The 21,114-nt window shown below is 42.9% G+C and overlaps 4 protein-coding genes across 6 annotated transcripts; 2 read left to right on the forward strand and 2 right to left on the reverse strand.

The window, feature by feature from the left end:
- Nucleotides 1-257: 257 nt before the first annotated feature.
- On the forward strand, nucleotides 258-2,169 carry LOC122405225 (CCAAT/enhancer-binding protein gamma). Its single transcript, XM_043409799.1, has 4 exons — nucleotides 258-698; nucleotides 944-1,054; nucleotides 1,118-1,274; nucleotides 1,344-2,169. The coding sequence occupies exons 2-4, from the start codon at nucleotides 944-946 to the stop codon at nucleotides 1,445-1,447; spliced, it is 372 nt and encodes a 123-aa protein (XP_043265734.1). The 5' UTR covers nucleotides 258-698; the 3' UTR covers nucleotides 1,448-2,169.
- A 181-nt stretch (nucleotides 2,170-2,350) lies between these two features.
- Nucleotides 2,351-3,324, forward strand: LOC122405211 (NF-kappa-B inhibitor-interacting Ras-like protein). The gene is made up of 2 exons (XM_043409775.1): nucleotides 2,351-2,638; nucleotides 2,799-3,324. The coding sequence occupies exons 1-2, from the start codon at nucleotides 2,540-2,542 to the stop codon at nucleotides 3,303-3,305; spliced, it is 606 nt and encodes a 201-aa protein (XP_043265710.1). The 5' UTR covers nucleotides 2,351-2,539; the 3' UTR covers nucleotides 3,306-3,324.
- A 359-nt stretch (nucleotides 3,325-3,683) lies between these two features.
- On the reverse strand, nucleotides 3,684-6,964 carry LOC122405191 (dihydroceramide fatty acyl 2-hydroxylase FAH2). Its single transcript, XM_043409740.1, has 6 exons — nucleotides 6,603-6,964; nucleotides 4,694-4,919; nucleotides 4,310-4,470; nucleotides 4,089-4,221; nucleotides 3,887-4,006; nucleotides 3,684-3,824 (listed from the first exon to the last, which is right to left on the reverse strand). The coding sequence occupies exons 1-6, from the start codon at nucleotides 6,888-6,890 to the stop codon at nucleotides 3,739-3,741; spliced, it is 1,014 nt and encodes a 337-aa protein (XP_043265675.1). The 5' UTR covers nucleotides 6,891-6,964; the 3' UTR covers nucleotides 3,684-3,738.
- Nucleotides 6,965-9,195: 2,231 nt separating this feature from the next.
- LOC122405157 (sodium- and chloride-dependent transporter XTRP3) lies at nucleotides 9,196-19,979 on the reverse strand. 3 transcript variants are annotated; one of them, XR_006259747.1, is made up of 13 exons: nucleotides 18,127-19,979; nucleotides 14,984-15,216; nucleotides 14,774-14,794; nucleotides 14,355-14,576; nucleotides 14,089-14,199; nucleotides 13,766-14,007; nucleotides 13,109-13,253; nucleotides 12,826-13,027; nucleotides 12,591-12,750; nucleotides 12,341-12,503; nucleotides 12,063-12,263; nucleotides 10,940-11,007; nucleotides 10,450-10,586 (listed from the first exon to the last, which is right to left on the reverse strand). XR_006259747.1 is itself a non-coding variant. In XM_043409697.1 (12 exons), the coding sequence occupies exons 1-12, from the start codon at nucleotides 18,374-18,376 to the stop codon at nucleotides 10,434-10,436; spliced, it is 2,103 nt and encodes a 700-aa protein (XP_043265632.1). In that variant the 5' UTR covers nucleotides 18,377-19,979; the 3' UTR covers nucleotides 9,196-10,433. The 3 variants fall into 3 exon arrangements, 2 of the variants coding, with proteins under 2 accessions (XP_043265632.1, XP_043265640.1); XM_043409697.1 differs by lacking the exon at nucleotides 10,940-11,007 and having other exon boundaries at nucleotides 9,196-10,586; XM_043409705.1 differs by lacking the exons at nucleotides 10,940-11,007; nucleotides 14,774-14,794 and having other exon boundaries at nucleotides 9,196-10,586.
- Between the last annotated feature and the right edge of the window lie 1,135 nt (nucleotides 19,980-21,114).

Raw genomic sequence — 21,114 nt, forward strand, 5'->3', positions numbered from 1 at the left:
GAATGTTAAGACGAGAGCGCCATAGGTACGGGTTCGAAAGATGACGCATTCTAGTATGAGATTGTGACAATAAATAAATTACTCATTTTATATTCGCAACACTTCAATTGACTTTAGTAGTAAAGACTTTGATATAATGTGATTGTTGTGTATTAAAACTAAGAGCAGATGCTGTTCCATGTATAGGTAGAATTAATATTTATAACAATTAATAAGCATAATGTAAAATTCATTGGAACAAGATCGAGTCATTCTGAGAGTAGGGAGTCAGAAAGTCAAAGTATATTTTAATAACGGGCATTTTATCTGTATATACAAATGCTATATAAGTTTATTGGTTTACTACGTTTCTACGTTTTATATAGCTCTCAAAGTCGCTGTTCGTAAACGTAGAACTTGCTATAAAAACACGCATTTTTTTTTGCAAAGAAAGTACTTTAGTTCGTGAAATACATATTCCCATTGAATGTCCATTCTATTCTATATCTTATCGGTGGTTGTACTTAGTTAAGGAGGTGTCGCCACATCACAGATCACCTGCAAGCTTGCTTTAAATAGCATTTCATCATCCGCACGTCGTATTTAAACTGTGTTGTGCCGTGTTACGCAGGATAGTGTACTGTTTGTAAAAGTGTATTTTTTAAAGTTTCCTCGAAAATTATACATAGGAATGTAAAAAGTTGCGTGAAACGTAAAAGGTGAGTTAAATTGATACGTGTATTATACGACATCTTTCGTCATTCAATGGTGCTTCGCAGTATTCTAAACATTTGAAACTTTTTCGAATTCCAAAAACATTGGCTCTGACTTATGCGACGCACTATTGGATGTGCATGCTGTATGCGTGTATGACGTATGTTATGTGGGACTTTTATGTAAACAATATGATAAAAACTAATTGGAAATTATACTGTCAAATCGTACATTTAAATATTGAATGTAGATGGCACCGAAAAATAAGGTGAACACTGTGCTTGGAAATAAAAAGAAACGGCAAATTTCTGAGGAGGAAGATGATGAAGATTATCGAAAACGTAGGGATAGGAATAATCAGGTAAATAATGTTTATGATTATATAGTATATATTCTTCTATTTAATTTCGTTTTGTTTTTACAGGCTGTAAAACGTTCTAGAGTTAAAAGTAAGTTACGTACTCAACAAACATTGGAACGTGTAAATCAATTAAAGACAGAGAATGAATTACTCGAGGAGAAAATTAAAATGCTCACCAAAGAACTAGGATTTTTGAAAGACCTTTTTCTTGCACATGCAGGCATGTATTACACATTGTGCAATAATTACTTTATACTTCTTAACATATAAGTCATGATTATTATTTTAGGTTCAAGTCAGCATTCTGTGAATTTTCAAGATCTAGACTTGAATGCCCTTTTAGCTGACGATATAAAGCCTGTACAACAGTCAAAGGAAGGAGCTAAACTATAGGTTACATTAAGTTCCACGTGAAGGAAGTAACGTGGTATTGATAAAATCTGAGATGAAGATGTACTTTAGTTCGTCTAATTCCAGCAACAAGTCAGACATCTTGGAAAGATGTCTGCTCCCACTTGATTTCTACCTAGATTGAGGAGCATAAAATCTTTATACATGGTATTCATTGCACTCGAAATTTATCAATATTGAAATTCGGGATATCGCAGGAAAGATTGTACAAAATTCAATACGCGAATGGATGTTGAAAAATTACATGAAATGCACACATGAAGTACAAATCATTTGTAACGGTGGAAGAACGGTGTATTATATATGTAAATTTGCATATTGTGCAATGAAAGAAAGACACATTGGCGTTTGAAGTTTGAAAAATGTAAATTTTGTACATATATTAATTTCATTTGACACAAAAGAAATGATGGGAAAAAAGCACATTGGTGGATAAATACTATAATATATATAAGAGTATTCGCAATGTAAAAAAAACAAAATGATTCCACGAAGAAAACATTTTAACAAAGATTTATTATATATTTGGTATATGCTGCCTTAATTTGTTTATAAAAGCACTGTTTTGATCATTCCAGTATAGTATTTTAATTTGCTATTTTAGACATTTTATGCAGTTGCAATTTCAATAAAAAAGCAATACTCCAATAATTTAGAAGGTAATAACAAGAAATAATATATATATGTATAATAAATCCTTAGAACATGCAAACTGATAAAGAAATATTGTTTCCTTGAATATTTATGAATTATCGAGAGCATTTTTAATTAAATAAATCAAAATATGAAAATATCATAAGTATTTATTCAACATGTGAAGTCTGTTTTAATTAAGGGATGCAAATAAATATACGAATGTGAAGTATTTTGTAAAAATTTTGCTAGACGAAAGATACACATTCAATAAATACGGATATCGAGATTTCCCCTAGAAAATTGGACTCTCATTGTCGAATCACTAGACTCGGTGTTGACTTCAGTAGTTCAGTTATTCTTTCCCGCTTGTACGGGAGTCGGGAGTTTTGGTGTTCAAGCTTAAGTAAACAATATTATCATTTAAATGAAGAGTTGAACATGGGAAAAACAACAAAAGTTGTTGTTTGCGGAATGAAAGGTGTAGGAAAGACTGCATTATTGGAACAACTCGTATACGGAAATGTTAATTCGAAGACAGTAAGAAATTAGGTTATGTTCGTTTAAAATATTTCGTAAAAAGACACATTCTTATATTATGCGATGATCTTAAGAAATATATTTGCTTATCGACTATAAATACAGTTACATGTTACGTTACATTCTTTTTTATTACAATTTTAATTTTATAACAAAACAGGAAATTCATCCTACGATTGAAGATATCTATGTTGCGAACATAGAGACGGATCGTGGTACTAAGGAGAAAGTGCGATTTTATGATACAGCAGGACTGGAATCACCCCAAAATAACGCGAACAATCAACAACTTCCACGGCATTACCTTGGTTTTGCCGATGGCTACGTTCTGGTGTATGATACAGCGAAGCCGGAGTCTTTAGATGTACTTTTCCCATTAAAAAAGGATATAGACAGAAACAAAGATAAGAAAGAAATAACTGTGATTGTTGTTGGGAATCGATCTAAAGCAGAAGAAGATTCCCATAGTTTGGAGAATACAGCAAGCAAGGCTGCAAACTGGTGTACTAGAGAAAAGCTTAAGCATTACGAAGTAAATGTCATGGAAAGGACTAGCTTGTTTGAAGCATTTGTTCATCTGTCCTCCAGATTGAATCCTCCAACCAATAAAAGTACTTTCCCACAGCTAAGTATGGGTAGGAAAAATTTCAAAGTTGAAGCACTTTAATCGCAATTATTTGTGCTTTGTAAGTTAATGGTGGCTCTATAGTAGCCATTGATATTGATTTATTTTGTTTAGTACGCTTAGCATCATCAAATTACTTTTGTAAGAAATTAGCGTACAGTGATATCATGACACGTACTTAAAATATCAATTTGTTTAAAGCTTATAATTATGCACAATGACATATGTAGCTTTAAATTGGCACAAATTGTTAAGTTGCTTGCAACTTCTCTTTTTTTTTTGTTTTTTTTTTTTATCAAGTTTCCATTCCGTCCTTTCTTTTGTACCTTGTACATTTTTGTTCCTTATTTGTACTTAAATTATTTTTACCAGAGAGAGAGATCGACCATATATTGCAGTTAGTGTCATTCGTCTTGATCGCGTATTGCAAAAAAGTACTACACAAACGGTGTACAAATAATTTTAATAGATTGCTTCACCATTCTATTGGTTTTGTTAATTGTCGTAAATAAATATTCGTTCCGAACGCGTAATCCCATAATTTACTGCTAATACCAAAGCCTGAAAAAATGTTTTGTTTGTCAAATATCTGCCCGGTATTCCATAAATATAGAAATTATTACCTAACTCATGATGCAAGAAATGGTGATAATTGTGATTTCTTTTCATAGTATATAGATAGGTTCCCACTTTCGGTGCACCATGGTGTAAATAATAATGGATTAAGTCGTAACAGACGTAGCCTACAAATAAAATTTTCCATATTCAAAATACCGTTAACGTTCGTAATACGCATATTAGATATAAGTATGTCGATAGTAGTACCTGTTGTAGTACCAGCGGCAATAAAATAAACCGTCGTCTCAGAGAACAATAATTTATAAATAGACCACAATAATTTTGCTAGTAATAAACCGGCTCCAGGTGGAAACACTAGTCTCCTATCGTCGAATGGTGCCTTAGGGGGGAAAAAGTTTCGTATGATTCAGGATATTTCTCAAGTATCGAATTACATTTCTTTTTTCTGTACCTTCGAATTTACTTACCTTGTGGTGAACTCCATGAAGCACGAAGTGCAAAGTAATAAGTACTTTCGAGGTAGCTGGTGGCTTAAAGTGAAAAAGTTTGCGATGAAGTACGTACTCTAAAATAGTCCACAATAATATACCGAATATGTACGAGATCGAAGCTTCGAGTAAGTTGCTTCCTGGAAGTTCGAACGAATGCAGCGAAATTCATACTAGTTAATGAACAACTTAAAGTACTATTAATTAACGGTAATTGAGATTATATTTAGGGGTTTATATTAAAGTTATGGTAATTGGAGGTTAAATTTGTTAGTATCGATAAATCGATAGTACATAGTGTACGCACATACATCGATTAGAACTACTAGAAACGTGTAAGAGAAAATAGTGTGAAATAATTACCAGTATATTTGCCGGCGACGACCATAAATCCGGAATAAAGGAAATAGATACACAACGGGATCCAGACGATCGGTATAAAATACCAAGGAGTAATTGATATAATCTCTAAAAAGTTTGATCGAAATAGTCGAATTTGTCGATTTACTGGTAGGTTCATCCATTCCCAATATTGGGCGCCTAAATTGCCTACTTGGTGTAGTATAGGCGCATTCCAATCAATGAGTTCCTAGAAACGGTTAAATCGAAAAAAATAAAAAGTCCACGATAGTATTCGTTGTCGGTGAACGTTTTAATGTTACGGATTCAAATTTGGTTACAGCGTCCCGAGAACGATGTAAAGGAAAATTCAACATTCATAGAGGATTAAAATGAGATTAGTACGTGTTATTTCATAACTTGATTAAAATTTACGAAGTAACGAAATCGAATGAGCGAGTTCCGTTTGAGTCAGAGTGTTAAAAGCTTAAGCGATTAGAGATAGCCGCTTCGTTACGTCAGGTAAATCAAACACAATCCGTTTCCTAATGGTTCGTCGAATGTGATGAAAAGCAAATTTTACACAATAGGCGGACACGACTAGGTTAAGCGTATACAAAAACTACTCGTTATAATTTATTAAAATCCAGGCTGAAATGTAGCAGAAATACAGGGTGTTCGATTCGAAAGTAATTATTTAATTATCTCATCTAGTCGTGATAAAATCAGAAAAATATTTCGTACATAATTTCCAACAGTTGAAAGGGTTAGGTCTGGGTTAGACGTTGTAAGTAAAATTTGTTCTCAATATCATTTTTTGCAGAGATTTCAAGGTCACTGATTTCCCTTTTTTACACGTCATACCTAATTAATATGCGTTCATTCGTTATGATATGATCGTAAAATGATCTTGAACTCTAGGATTAAATATGTAATATGTTTTTTTCGTCTTCAAGTATCAGTGGCAATTGAAGGAAGATCGTGATAGTAAATACATGTTTACTATCACAGATACCTAGAAGATTGATCGCGATAGTTTCAAAAAGATAAAAAAAGAACACAAATATAGTTGTATGTTATAAAAATGTCAATGACCTATTAAATGCTTCTAAAAATGACAATGAAAAGATTTATCTTTGGGGACGATTAAATGGCCTGTTTCTAATAGGACGCTAACTAAATTATTTTCATTGGTGTGTACGTTATCAGTAATCGTAACGTTATTTAAAAGTTTCTTTCTCTGTTTTTAGATTAGAGCCCTCTTGACGACCAGATACGGTTGTTGTATAAATATGATGTTTTTATAGGCGCAAACTAAGTCACAGTCGACCTCGCACCGGGAGCAAAAACTTGTATAAATTTGTCTTCACTTGCATCTGACAAGGTTATTTGTTCCGTGATTTTCGTCTAGCAATAGTATATTAATATTGTAATTATAATGCAAATGGGGCCTTTTAAAAATGTAATTTCGGGCGCGTCGGGCAATATTCTTCTGTTATAATATTATCATGTTATTAATCACTGTATTTTTGTTGCATTTTTAGGGGCACATTGCGCCGTTATTGTGACGACTGGTTGCTAGATAGTAATTCTCACGGTCGTCAGTTATTATACTTTCATAAAAAAAGTTATTTCCATTCAAAAATGGCACAAGGAATATCATTAATAACTGCGTTTCAAGAATCATATACTTCACTTTCCGAATCATTTTAGTTTACGTGCCGTAAATGGTAAAGTAAAATTTTGTATTCTAATCCATTAACTTCATCTTATTCGCTAATTAGGCGGGCGTTTCGGTCAATTTTAAATAATCTTGTTTGACTCTTTATTTATAATGAAAGCGATGCCCTTCTAGAAACAGACCGTGTAATTATCCTCTTCAGTTTAATGGGAAAAGCGTGTACCGCGATTACGCGTTTTCGAAGTAACTTACTTCGTATTCTTGATACTTTTCTTGCGAGTTCAACGTGAAATCCTCCAAAAGATGAAAAGCGCTCTTCGAGTGTGGATTCTCGTCGAAAGCTTTGTCCAAGCTTCCATGTTTAAAATAACGAAGCACTTTCTTCCCGCCGGGATGATACCTCAGGAAGTTACGTATGTCGAAGTATCGCTTCCGATAACTGACCAGAAACTGATCTTCCTTTTTTTCAGACGGTTCGTCGTCGATTTGAACTTTTCCCGGCCGTTCGCGAACGTCGCCAGCGGAGTTCGCGTCTTTCATAATTGAACCGGTCGTCGCCGGTCGGCAGTTCGGCGTTCGAATCTGCGTCGTGATCGAAACTAAATTCCGCGCCGAACGCGTAAATGACGACCTTTAAAACTACGGTTTTATCGTGGCGTTCTCTGAATCTTTCGATAAGATTCCACGTACGCGATTATTGTGCGAGTAGGCGGATTGTATTACCTTTGAAAATCGTTATCTATCGTGATAAGTTCCTGTCTATACAGTGTCGCCATTTTCGAACCATTCATCTCTTTCTCTCTTACATATACGTTCAACTATTCGAAAATCGTTAGAATATATCGTCGATTCGATGCGACCGTAATCATCGTACGTGTCAATGTCCAACGTTTCTCTGTTGCTTTTTATCTAAAATTTCTTCCTCGCGTGCGCAGCTATCCCCTCGTGTTTCGAACCTTGTCTCGTAATAACAGACCTTGAACGACACCTAGGTGGGGAATAATTTGAATCATCATCCTCGTGCTCGGCAATAAATAAGCTTTTATTTAAACGTTTCCTGGATACTCGTGTATACAATATACCCCTATGTACGATCTAATGTTTAAAATGTCTACGAACGCGGCAGCGGTCATGCTCCGGCGTGATGCAGAAACAAAGTAACAGAACGAAAGGAACTGTATACACGCTTCCGGGCGATCTGAGCATTCGCGCTGCCAAAACATAGCGCTTCGAGTGTCGTCGTTGTCGGCGCAACGCGACGAACAGTAATGGGTATCTTCCGCGTTAACGTTCTCAGCGGTGTTCTCGAGTCCAGGTACACGCGAATGGAACAGACATAACGATCTATTCGTATTCGCTAGGTACAAGCCGCTAATAGGACTATAAGACCCGCGCTTAACGGATTTTCAATCAACATCGTTTCTATTTAGGAAACAAAATGATTCCCTTAAAATGTTCTATGGTAATACTATACGGTGAAACGTGTTTATGGTTGGCTGCCACGCGGCATTCAGGCCGTTTAAACTCTAGATACGCGCGTAGGATCATTCTAGACCCGGTCTCGAACTATTTACATCCTACGTTTAAGCGCGCGATCGTCTTTGCTTTCTGAAAAATTTCAAGAGATCGTTATATTTGTTCCAATCACTGCACCGACATTGTCAATGGGGGGGTGAGGTGGGTGTGTGGGGGGTGTGGAGGGGGCGTCACAGCTCTCGAGAATAAGATAATCGGCTCTTGCGCGCGTTCACCAGAATGGCTGCTGTTTGAGCGCCAATAACGTGACCGATATTATCTATCGAGGCACGGAAAGAAACACCGGGGATATCGCGGATGTTACCTCGGTCTCTCGTTTCCGGTTAGATCCTATCGATTCGATACCGGGCACCCGACATATCTGGGTATTCGAGAATCTGATTGTTTCGTATGTAATCCGAGCAGAGATTGGGTAAGGTTACTTTTAACGGGATTTACTCGACTTATATAATAATTGTAATAATAACAACAACGTCTTTATTACACCATATAAACAGTACATATACAGAGTGGTGTAAAGGCAGGCTCACAATCAGCTTGACTGCTATTAAAATAAAAGTAATGTTAATAACAGCCGTGCAACGTAGGAGACAATTTGAACAAAATGGTAGAGATAGAAACGTTGTCGGAGAAACTGCGAGTATTGATAGAATTCAGGGATAGGTTATACGCGAGATAATTTTGTTTGAACATAGTGATACGACGCGGATATATAGCCGGGTACTCGGGGTGTCTCGGGGGTTTGTCAATAGTGCCATTTTCCGATTTGGAGAACGACCGTGCGACCGACGTCGGCTTCCTTGGACTCAAAAATGCTAAAGGACTCGAATCACTGCTTCGTTTATTCTTTTTTTTTCGTTTTTTTTTTTCGTTTTTTTCCCCCCAGTTTTCTTAAGTACGATGCTAGAAATTCTTTTCGACGTTCTCTCTCCCCGTCCCGGGGTACGCGGCAAGCGTGATTCGGGGGAGCGCGTTGACGGGAATTTCGCGGGTCTACCTTCCGTCTTAAGTAATCGGGGGTTCTAGCGGATCGGAAGTATTTTACGAATACGTAGTCGTAACGTGATTTACCGTCTATTGTACGCTATGTCCTATCCGTACGGCGCTACTACGCGTTATAGGCGCGTTACCCCTAATCGTTTAGGTATCGAGAATTTGCAACTCCTCCCGACGTTGTTTCTCTTACCCCTGAGGTTTGGAAGCAGTAGGAACGTAGCCACCGTCTACGTGTCGATCTTCCGAAACTTGAATGACGACAGGTTGATTTCCCATGTATAGTAGAACCTCGATAGATGCAACCTTGATACTTGCACGCGAATCTCGACCATTCCATTGTGTTGACAAGTAAAAGGGTTCGTCACTTAGCAACAAGTGCCTATGTCTTTCGTTCGAAGGAACAAACCGAGAATCGTACGACAGTTCAATATAGCTATCGTGTAAAGCTTTCTTTTCGACCGATCGATTACCTCGGGTATCAAACGAACCTGGCGACCCGCGGAAATAATCGACTTCGTTACCCAACGACCATCGAGGCTCCATTGCGTTACGAGCGGAAGAGACATAGCGCTAAAGTAATAGAAATGACCTCTCTTGTTGGTGCAAGTCGACAAGAGTGGTTTCACGCCACCTATTACAGAACCGCAGGCCTGTTTGCTTTGATGTGCGCAGGTCATTGATGCATTATGTTCGTGTACAGTACGGACAAAATCAAATGGCCGCTCAAGGCCACCCGAGAACCTACATCCAGTTAGCGTGTGTTCTCTGTGCAGAAGCCTATACGCGATACAAATGTTAATTTCAATTGTTATAATTTTGTAAATCATCAAGAGTTTACGAGTGCTTGTTTCCCAACAGTTAAATTTCATCTTAAATTTTCGTAACGCATCGTAACGAGAAGTATACAGATTTGACATTTATAAGCACTAGTGCAAGAATCATTTGCCTTGAGCGACCAATTACTACGATCGTCGTTCCTTCGCTGCGTCTCTTCCTTTCCGTAACGCCGATTCGTTTGCGTCTCAGACGAAAGATCGAAACGCGAACGCAGACGGCGCTCTTTCTAAATCGCGCACGAGGGAGACTGACGTCGACGCGAAAAGGGTACACGCGCGGTTCCGTTTTCTAAACGAGAAATACGTCGCCCGGTGACGTTCAGGCCGTTAGAAACGATTCGCGTCTCGATAGAACCGAACAGACGATTCGACGAAGCGAACGGAGGCGCGACGAGACCGATCTCCGGTCGATCGTTCTCATTTGCAACGCGTCCTGTACGCCGCGTGATATTCATCCTCTGAATTTTACATATTTTTTTTTGTTTTCTTCTACTTTTATTCATTTTGTACGATCCCGTTTCGCGAGTCAGACGGAACGTGAATGTATTGCTTTCGAGAGATCGTTCGGTTCTTGTACGCAACGGAACGGTAATTCGTGTCGTTTCGCGCGTCTCCCGACAACCGAAATCTTCGTATGGACAACGACGATTATCCTTTTCTCGCTGTTCGTGGAGACGCCGTGAGAGAAGAGACTGCGAACCCAGGACGACCGGCATTAAAAGTCCATTACCTCCATTTTGAAGGGTTTACCCTGTAGTTTGTTAGGGACGATCTTCGTAATGGGCGGTGCGCTGTTATTGTCGTCGTCGCTGTTTATGTCCTCGTCCTCCTCGGGGAAGTCTTCGAGACGATCGTGGTACTCGTCCAGCTGAAAAATCGTAGATCGTCTCAATTACGGGCCGTGTATTGCTTGTAATCGGTTCGTGAACGTAACAATTCGCAGCTACGGCTATATTATGCGTGAATCGTTTGAAACGTGGGCCAACTAGCTTGTACTCTTTGCCGGTGAACAGTGCGGTATTGGCGATACTCAAAGCTAGAAAGCGTTTCTTGCCACGAGTGATCGTGTAACTAATACGTATTGGTTTTTGCTTTTCAGACGAGACGTCGGAACTCCTCGCGTTTCGCGGGCCTCTTCATGCTCGGCGAGTAAAACGACAGTGCGAAGCGCGCGTACAGAAGCCAAAAGCATTCCGTAAACATAGTATATTACGGACTCACGTGTAAGGTAGCTATGGAAGAAGCGATTAATCGACGTTACCGCACACAGAACGGACGCTTCCCTACAACTGCAGGTACGCCCAACGTGAATCTTTATGCTCGTTCAAGCTTAACCAACGCACCTCGATTTGCACCCCCGTCCTCCGATTAGTTCGTGACTCTTGGTGCGCTGATTAAGTAGTATTCTACTGTGATGGACTAGGGTCGCTACGTAGTCGAAACTAGCGTATGAGCGTGCTTTGTGTATTCCTTAAAAAGTGATACTCGGGACAGAGGACAATGGCTGCTCAACGCTTTGACTGCCGCGTCATTCGTACATGGGCGACAAAATTGTTTACTTTGAAATTAAAACAATTCAATCTCAAACAGTAATGTCAAAGAAAAGAAATTTTAATAGGAGTCTTGAATTTTAGCGTGATTACTAATTGTCTAAAATCACAGTTTTGATCTGGCAGTCAACGTGTTAACCCGAGAGTAACATTTAACGATTACAAAATGCAGGGTGTTCGGCCACCCCCGGTACCAAAAATAATTTAATAACGAAGCCTCAGTCAAGAAATTGATATTCTTGATTTTCATTTTATTTTGGCCTCCAGAATCTCCCATTAAAATTTTTCCCAGTAGTGGCCAAACACTAGACCCTCGCGTGGGTACTTCCGGGTCAGAGGTACGGAGAAAAACGGTCTTGAGCGGCCATTACCATCTGCCACGAGTATGTATACGTTCGGTGAGAGCGTCGAGACCTTCGTGAGTCATACGATAGACAAGTGATAGAAGATTCTTGTAGAATAAGTGATGTCGACAGATTAACGAGCATAATTTTCGTACGTAGGATCTCTTTAGTGGAGACACAGAAGCTACGAAGATGTAGGAAAAGGAAGCACATAGACGACAATACGTGTATACTCGTTGGAAGATGCATAGCGAGGATGCGAAAAGAATAGCAGGGAATGGAAATGTAAAAAACGCTGTGCCTTCTTTTCGTGGAGGAACAGTGCCTCGCTATTCGTACCCCTTCCACCGAGTATTAGAGAAATGTATAAGTGAATAGAATGATAGAAATACGTGATCATTGTTGGCGATACGAATTAATTGGGAAGAAAGCCCTTTGGGATCAACTCACATCAACGTCACCCATCATTTCCTTGGTAGAAACTGTGGTGTCGATGCGTCGTATACTTCCCTGATGGATGTCGACGTCCAGCTTGACACACTGGAACCGTCTCAAAAGGAAAACGATCGGTATTGGCGCGATACCCGCGAAAATAATTACGACCGCTATGGCCAGCACCCAACTGGGATAACTGGTGACTACGGTCTCACCCTAAAACAAACAATGATGCCACGTTTAGATAAGAAACGTAACGGGTAATTTTTTAGGCGCGACCGAAAAATTCTTACCAGCGAGGCATCCCACGCGGAATATTCAGGCTTCTTGATAAACATAGACGCGATACTAGAAAGGAGGATGCAAACCATAATGATGGGAGCGAGGAACCGCCAGGTAACTTGCCAGTACATTCCCGGTCTGTATCCCGTCATTTCTTCGATGTCTTTCGTGAACCTAGACGTCGAAGAGAGAATGTTTATAAAGCAATCTGTTCGCGTGTTCGTTTATCTCTGATCGTATAGTATGGATCGTGAGAAGTACTTTTCGTGTCCGTAGATGAAGATGACGGATATCATTTCCATCAGCGCGACCATCACCAGGCCGATGGTACCGGCGAAACTGTCGAACATTTTGAGCCAGTATTCACCAGCGCCGGTGCAGAAGATCAGACCAACGAAGAAGCAGACGGTGCAAACCACCCCTGAGAAGGGAAGCAGGTTGTTCGATATCACTGAAAACTTTTCTGATAGAAGGATGGAGATTATGTCGATCGTACCTGTCATGTACTGTTTCTTTATTCTCTTGAACAGGTCTATGTCGAAGATGACGCACAGCATGCCTTCGAGTATACCGATCTGCGAGCCCAGACCGAGGGCGAGTAGCATCAGGAAGAAAATACAGGACCAAAACGGAGCGCCGGGTAACTCGACTATCGCTTGCGTGAAGATTATGAAAGCCAGCCCCGTTCCTTCGGCAGCCTAACCGATCGATCGATTTACAGTCTGAACGGTAAGTCAAAACATGGAAACAGAAAACGGAGAAACCGTTCCAATGCTCACGTTATCCAGCTCCTTGCTGAGGCTACACCAACGAAGCGTGAAGTTCATCGCCGTCGCATTGAACTTATTCACAATGTCGTCGTATTCCTCCATGGTAATGTTCTCGTGGGCTATGAGCCCGTTGTCGAAAAGTAAGTCTTTGTTGCTGGAAAGCAAGAAAGCGATCGTGTATAAAATATAAGAGACAAAGGGTAAACAGTTCTGGACCGCGATAGTCAAATTGTGTACATGATATATCGTAGGAAAGAAAGAAATATCAACTTCAGATATGATATGGTATCGATGGGAATGTAAACAGCGTCGAGTAATGTTTGCTTAGTCGTAGACCTTCGAAGGCTGACTAAAATGTCTGACCTAGTACGATTATCAATTCCATCTTTACTTCGACGCTTCTGTACAGGGCGCCCCGTCTAAATGGACCCAGATATCTTCGAAACTGTTGACGATACTAAAAAACGTTTCATATAATAATTAAACGGTTAAAACTTTGAGAAAGCGTACGTCGAAATTTATGTTTCATTCGACTCGATACTGCAGCGTTGCTTCTTCGAGGTATAGTCACGTATTTAACGAATATAACAATGTCACGATACGTATGTCGTTTAGCAATTGTTTCACCATCGCTGTTCCCGAGAAATGACAAAAATATTCGTTTACCTGACGATGCACCTATCAAAGCTTGTCATCGCCTTGAAGCCTAGAATGGCGAATATTACGACGCTCGCGTAAATAGCAGTGAAGGCATTACAACCGCTGACCAGTAGCACGTCCCGGACGCAGTTGTTGTCCGGGGTGTTGTAAGACCCAAACGCGATCAAGGAGCCGAACGCTAGTCCGAAACTGTAAAAAACCTGCGTCGCTGCGTCTAGCCAGACCGTCGGCTCTAACAGTTTCTCGATCTGTGCACGAGACAAACGGAAAAGAATTTGGAAACGTGCTTGAAACGTGTTTGAACGTTTGAATGGATGTTCGTTGATTACCTTTGGCGTGTACATATGGGCCAATCCAGCGCTGGCACCTTTTAACGTTATTCCACGAATAAAAAAGATAGTAAGCACCAAATACGGGAACATGGATGTAAAATATACCACCTTTAAATCAAGCAAAGAAATAAGTCGTTGACACTGTATCTGACTTTTGCTTTTTTTACGAGCAGGAGTAAATTCGTGGGGGGGGGGTGGTGAGAAAGCAAACGGTCCTTGCAAGGAAAAGAAAGAAGCAGACGGAAGTGTTCGCGTTCGTTTACCTTTCCGGACGACTGTATCCCCTTCATCACGATAAAGAAGACGACGATCCAACTCAACAGTAGACAAAGGACGATCCACCACTTGAGACTCTGACCAGCTTCGATCGACGGGGCCGCGTCTAGCGTGGTACGGTACCAAAAATAGGCAGTTTCGGAACTTTTTGCACATTCCTCGACCGGCTTGCCATCGACTTCTGGACACTTCGCCCATGGCAACGGTTCCTAAATTAAATTGTCAAGATTTCAACGATTCCGGAACGATAACGGACCCGTACATCGAACTATAGCTGTGCAGAAGCTGTCTACGTTCGGTGTCTACGGCATGCGCGACGCGTGCTGTCCCGTTTTTATTTGGTACTCGGTCGTCGAGCGTGCACGATGCTTGGAAAAATAAGCATTGTAATTGGTAGAATACTTACGCCGAATTTAATCGTAACGGCCTAACGCAGCGTGAAACACAAATCGAAATGTTATTCGAACGTATCGTGTATAATTGGTCGAGGTTCGTTCAACGATCGTTGCGTATATTCCGGCGATCGATTGTATTAAAAGTCGTACGGTCATCGGAGCCGTTTACGATCGACGGAATAACGGGCGCGATCGATCGATCGTCAGCCGTGGATGCTTACCTCGAACGAGTTGAATAGATAGTAGAAACACCAGGTGATGATGACGTTATAGTAAAGCGCTACGAAGAAGGTGACGATGCAAGACGCTATTCCTATACCGCCTAGCCACGGATGTATCGTGTTCCATACTCCAAGGGCGCCCTGCCGCATACGTTGACCGAGACCCAGCTCGATCAAAAAGAGGGGTACACCCTCTAGGATTAGCATCACGAAAAAGGGGATGAGAAAGGCACCTGAAAAGCATCCCATTTTTTTCCCCCCTCGTTTCGTTTTTTGTTCGAAGCGATCCACCTTCTTCTTATTTGTTCGTGTAAAATAATATCGTTCGCTGGCCCCTCACTCTCATCTCCGTCATACCAACGATCCTCTTGTTCCACCGACCCTTTATTACGGTATGAATGCGCAACCCGTTCTCTGTTAATCTCTCCCATTTGGCAGAGCTCTGCGTGCCCCTGCTTAGAGAACGTTCTCCGTTCCCCTTTTTTCGTGGCCGTCTAGTTCGAGGCAGCCGCAGCCTGAGTGTCTGGTTCGGTATTGATCGTGTGACGCGTACGTACCTACGTACACACGGTACATGCTTACCGGTTCGATCTTGGCTGGTCAGTGTTTTTTTTCTCTCCTCCAGTCGAAAGCATTTCGGGTGGCATTCCGTTACGCGACGGATATATTGATCAATGACGACAACACCGTTTCGCGAGGTACATATTGCGAATTCCGTTGCAACCCGTTGGAAAGCTGCCCCCGTTCGATCCCCCGTGGAAGTTTACGATCCGCTTTTTGAATAAGGCCAGGCTCGAGGTATCAACGACAACCCGTACAAACGAACCGCGGTATATTAAACGTAATATATGTCTCTGGCCAGCTATTTTTGTACTAAATTACCGTCTTGCTTGGTGTCGAGGGCTCGCATTAAGAAGGTCGTGGTCTCGACCCTTCGCATTTGTGAAAATAACTGGCCAGAATTTGTACCGTTCCATTCGAAAACTGCTCGTTCGGATCGTTAAGTTCCCTCGTAACGTACTCGTCGAAGGGATAACTCGTAAGGGGCGCTTTCGTTTCTACGACCTAAACTTTGCAACCCTTCGCCGTTGCCATCGTAGAGGGACAAGTATTGTATATATGCCTTTGGCCACCGTACCATATATTTATTCTTTATAGAAATTCTGCACGCCGTAGTAAATTAATAACGTGCCTGTCGATTTACAGCACAAAACACTTTACGTCCCCCCACGGTGGCCGTGAAGCACAAAGGACTAAGTAATCACCACAACGCTACTCCGCCGATAGCATAAAGGTTGATACTGTTTATGACTGTGAATAGGGTAATTAATAGAGCGAAGTTTACGTTTCGACCGTGGTCGAGGGTCCCTATCGGAAGAATTTATCGTCGATCAACGTGATTGAGAACGCGGTGCTTTAATCGGATACTCGAGCCTCGAACTATGTATTTTCGATATCGGTAATTTTTTCATTAAATTCCGAGGGGTGAAATATTTTAAGTTATGCGTACTATAGAATCGGCCACGGGCGTAAGAGCAGGTTCGGTGAATGAAAATTTTTGGCATCGAGCGCATACCTTGTAAACAAAAATTACTCGACACTGTAAACACACCCTATATCGACGTTATCGCATTATTTTTAAACCTAGTCTGACCTTTTTCCTGTAGTACATCGTGCTTATGCAATTCGACATTCGCGGAATGCTCTGTAATGAATTGACCGTGTAAGTCGAGGACTGAACTTCTATTTTTAGAAGAATTTCCCAGACGTTACCGGGAATATTGATACAATATCGATGTCCTCTCTTTTGATATAAGTCCCTGACCTTGCTTATAAACGGTACGATACCTCTATTAACGAGTACGAAAGAATTCCTAGATATTTTTAACTCTGTGACTCAGACATTAGAACTCTCGAATACGATGAACGAAATTGCGGTTTTGAAATAGGTATTTTCTTGTTTAAATTGCTAAAATTGTACAGTGGAGAAGGGTTCAGCGTAGGCTTCTGCGATTAACTATTCGTTGAATGGAAATTCCTATCGTGTTATTCAACCGTGGCTATATTTATACTATGTGTATAAACCGACAGATAGGAAACACGGTGTTCTGATTTTCGAATAATTATTGTTATCGTTCGATATCTCGATACGAAATCCCCGGTGTAGTTTCGAAAAAGATCGAGAGGGAGACACGATTCATAAACGCGATGCTAAATGGTTACGTGTGTCTCGATAGAATGGTAAAAATCGATCGGTGCGCGTCGGACGTCGGCGTCGGCGTCGGCGTCGGCCTCGACGTCGGTGTCGTGTCGAGGCACGGGAAAATTCCATTGAAAGTCGAGGAGGCCGCGGCATGATTTTGGTACGGAGTAGGTCTATCGATTCGCGAACCGGGTACCCGAGATACCGGGGTACCCGCGATTTCCGGCGACGACGAAAAAATTCGAAACCGTTTCGGGACGCGCGGAACGCGAATACCTCGTCTTTGAGCGTGGAAACTTCCGCTGAGAGATTCGCGTGGACGTCCACGGATTTAGCGGTCCCGTAAACCGTGGATCGTCCGTGACGTAACCGAGACGTGATTTCATTCGCGATCTGGGTCCGCCACCCTCGCCGCTGCGCCTCCACCCACGTAACGCGCCGTCTAGATGCGCGCCAGCCGGCGTTTCCGATCCGCCCTCGCGCCGTTTCCATCGGAATATAATCGAGTTACGCGACCGAGGCATAGGTCGCGGAGAAGATGGCAGCCCCCGGAGGGTTCAAGGGCGAATTTTATAGGATCTTATCGTTTCCACGGGTTTCCTTCCGTGGATTTCGGTGAGATCGAGCGGCAGGAAGGGGGGCGTGGAGATAGAACGCGATCGACGCGGAGAGATCGCCTCCGCGTACGCGGTATTTCGAAGACACGCGAAAGACTCGCGATATATAGATACATGTATTTTTAAGCGACGGTTAGGGTGAACGAAAATAGCGTACACGTAGAGATTGGTTCGCGGCGTAGATCTGGAGCTCTAGGACAATGTCTGGGTTCGTACGACGTAGGAGAACGGAGAATCGTTCATGGTTTTCCGAAATAAGAGTGAGGACGGGTAACGGAGATCTCCGTGAGCCAGGCGACGATATTTCGTCGCGATTCGCTTACCTCCACCGTTTTGTTGGCACAGGTAAGGGAACCTCCAGATATTCCCGAGTCCCACGCTGTAACCGATAATACTGAGGAAAAATTGCATCTTGCCGCTCCATTCTGCCCTCTTGTCCTCCTTGGACTCTTGGCTTCCAGCAGCATTTTGCGTTCCGCTCACCACGATCGTCACGTTCTGGCCAGCCTGACGATTCTCGTTCAACGGAGCCAACTCGTGCCCATTCCTCGTGTTATCGTTTTTGACTACCATTCTTCACACCGTGGTCTCTCGTTTCGAAGCTAAAAAACTCTCCTTAGTCTCGACGACGAGGGATCCGTTCCTCTCGGTTTGTCGCCGCGCTGAAGTCGGTCTCGATGAACCAGCACCGATTAGGGCAACCGATCGCGAATAGGGGAAACAGAGTTACGGGGGGCAGCGGGAGCAACAACAGTGACAGTAACAAACAACGACGATTAGAAGCGCGAGAGGCCAAGATCGGCACAGGAGTCGTCACGTATAATTTACAAGAGTATCACGTGATTACCGTTAATTCGCGCGGTTAGAAAAAAATGTTCCTTAGGGTAACGCGGAAGGCATGACTGGGGCGAACGGATGCGCCTGTTCGACGCGAGCAGCTCCCACGCGGACGTACGCTCGCGTTTCTCGCGAACGACGGAAAACCGGAGACACGCGGCGAGTTACTGCGCTGACGACCAGTTCGCGTATCAGAGGCTCATGTGTCGTTCTTTCGCATCGATCGATCGAAAAGGCGCGAGAAAATCACGTGCGTTGTGTAGGTCGTGGCACGGGGGACGAAAAAGAGCGCGTCGTTTCGGAGGGCGCGAATCTCGCGGAGCGGCCCGTGGAATATCAACGATTGAAATTTCTATCCCGAGCGTCGAGCGGAATCGATAACGGCGTGGGTCGAGCACGACAGTTAGCTGGTGCTCGCCGGTATCGCGAGCGGGGCTTTATCAACGGAAGAACCGAAACGAAAGCGTACGACGACGCGACTCGGAAGAAGCAAATCGGGGATGATCGAGGGAAAAGGCGCGTACGACGACCGTCGGGAGAAGATTCTCTGTTCGCGCGGCAGCGAGCATCGGATTGGCCTTCAGGCGAGAACGAAGCATCGAAATCGCGAAATTTCCGTGGGTCCAAGCACAACGGGCGGGTAAATCACTTGTAACAAACCGGAGGAATCGAAGGAAGCTCACGTTTCACGTCGTCGACACGGATATATCGTCCTGATATCGGAACATGCCCTCGGTCTTCTGTCTTCTCGACCTGTTTCTACAATCACGATCCTCTCTCCCTGTTTTCTCCTCTTTCTTCTTCCGTAAACGTTCGCGTCCTTGATCGCGTGTGACATAAGCTTCGGTACTACAGCTTCGGTGCGGTCTCGAACCGTGCGAAATTTCGACGATTTACTAAATGGGCAGCATCGTTTATTGGCTCTGTTACGACTCCTCTTCCTTCTGCACGCCGACACCGTGGTTCTCTATGCTCCCGTTTCCACGAAGGTGTTGCACGACGAGGGGCTGGAGCGCGTCTCGCGACGAAGAACAGACTGGAATCGTCCGAAAATTATTTCGAGCCGATGGTCCGCTGATCGAACCGACGCTCGCTCGAACGCGAATAGGAAACGCGTGGACGGTGCAGGGAACGAACGGTTTTCGGAGCCATGTAGCTCTGGATATCGCTAGCCTCCCTCCTCGCCGCGGAATATCTATTTTTTTTTTTTCGTCACGCCTGGTTTTCCTCGTCCCTTTAAAGTTACGTATCAACGGACAAGCCCGCGCGAATTATTCCTCGAGCGGCTCTCGGTGGTTGTCTAAAGAGAACTCTGACTGCACGCCCCGTGCATGCGAACGTCAATATCCGACTGAACCTAACCACCGTTGCGCGGTTGTATTGCGCGCGCGCGCGCGCGCGCGTTCACGCACGCATGCAAGGGAACCAACCGACGAAGCGGACCCCGGAGCTTCGACGCGTTACGATAAAGCTTTCCACTGCTTTCAATCCCCGATTGGCCGCGGTAATTACGTGCATATGGCGCATACGCTCTTCCGTTCTCCCAACCATCGGCTGTTCTCCGTTTCCCCGCGAGCCCAGACCGTTCGACGCGTTCCTGGTGCGGCCGAGTTTCCACTGGCCGACTTTGGTCGGGGTGAAAATCGAAAGGATCCAGAGAAACAGAGAGAGAGAGAGAGAGAGAGAGAGAGAGAGAGAGAGAGAGAGAGAGAGAGAGAGAGAGAGAGAGAGGAACATGCTGATTTATCCCTCGAAACATTCCCCGAAAGAGGACGATTCTCTGACCTCCGTTTCTGGCCAACGCGTTCTGCCTCGAAGCACGCGCGCGCGCGTCTCCACATCGATCTTGGTCGCAGCCAATCCCGGCCATTTTCGTCCTCGACGTGATTACCCACTGATCTTGCGAAGTTTCCTCGCGTTTCTGCGAATTGAATTTTCGAACCGAGTTCCATTTTCGTTTGGAGGACATTCCCGGTCCCGATGGCCCATCACTCGAGCTAAATTTTCATTTAAGGGGGCAGTCTCGCGTGAACGTCGCAAAAATTTAATCATATTTATTAATTTTTTTTACGCGAACGTTACATCCAACGTCACGATTCATTTTCGCAGTTTACTCAACTACTTTTTAATAGCTTTTATTGACTTTTCGTGTTGTCATCACGTCCGCAGTGAAGAAAATTACATTTCGAGAGAAACGCATTTAAACTCTGCAAGATCGTATTAATCAATCCCAGCTGCATACAGAATTCCTTCCAGAGCGTTGGCACAAACGCTGGAATGTCGACTTTTAAAAACAGCAGATGTGTCTTGACCCTGTCGTAAACTTAAAAAATTGAGCCTGACCTCTTAACGGAAACCGCTCCGCCATCACGGTTCGCTCTTTCTTTCGCTCGTTACTTCTCGTAATCGTTCCACGAGCAAATGAATTGCTTTTCGATGCAACAAATCGAGTCAAATCGACCGAGTCCCGGAGT

Source organism: Colletes gigas, unplaced genomic scaffold (assembly GCF_013123115.1).
Source record: "Colletes gigas isolate AHSC1104 unplaced genomic scaffold, ASM1312311v1 Colletes_gigas_Sc00001, whole genome shotgun sequence".
In the NCBI taxonomy this organism is placed as follows: domain Eukaryota; kingdom Metazoa; phylum Arthropoda; class Insecta; order Hymenoptera; family Colletidae; genus Colletes; species Colletes gigas.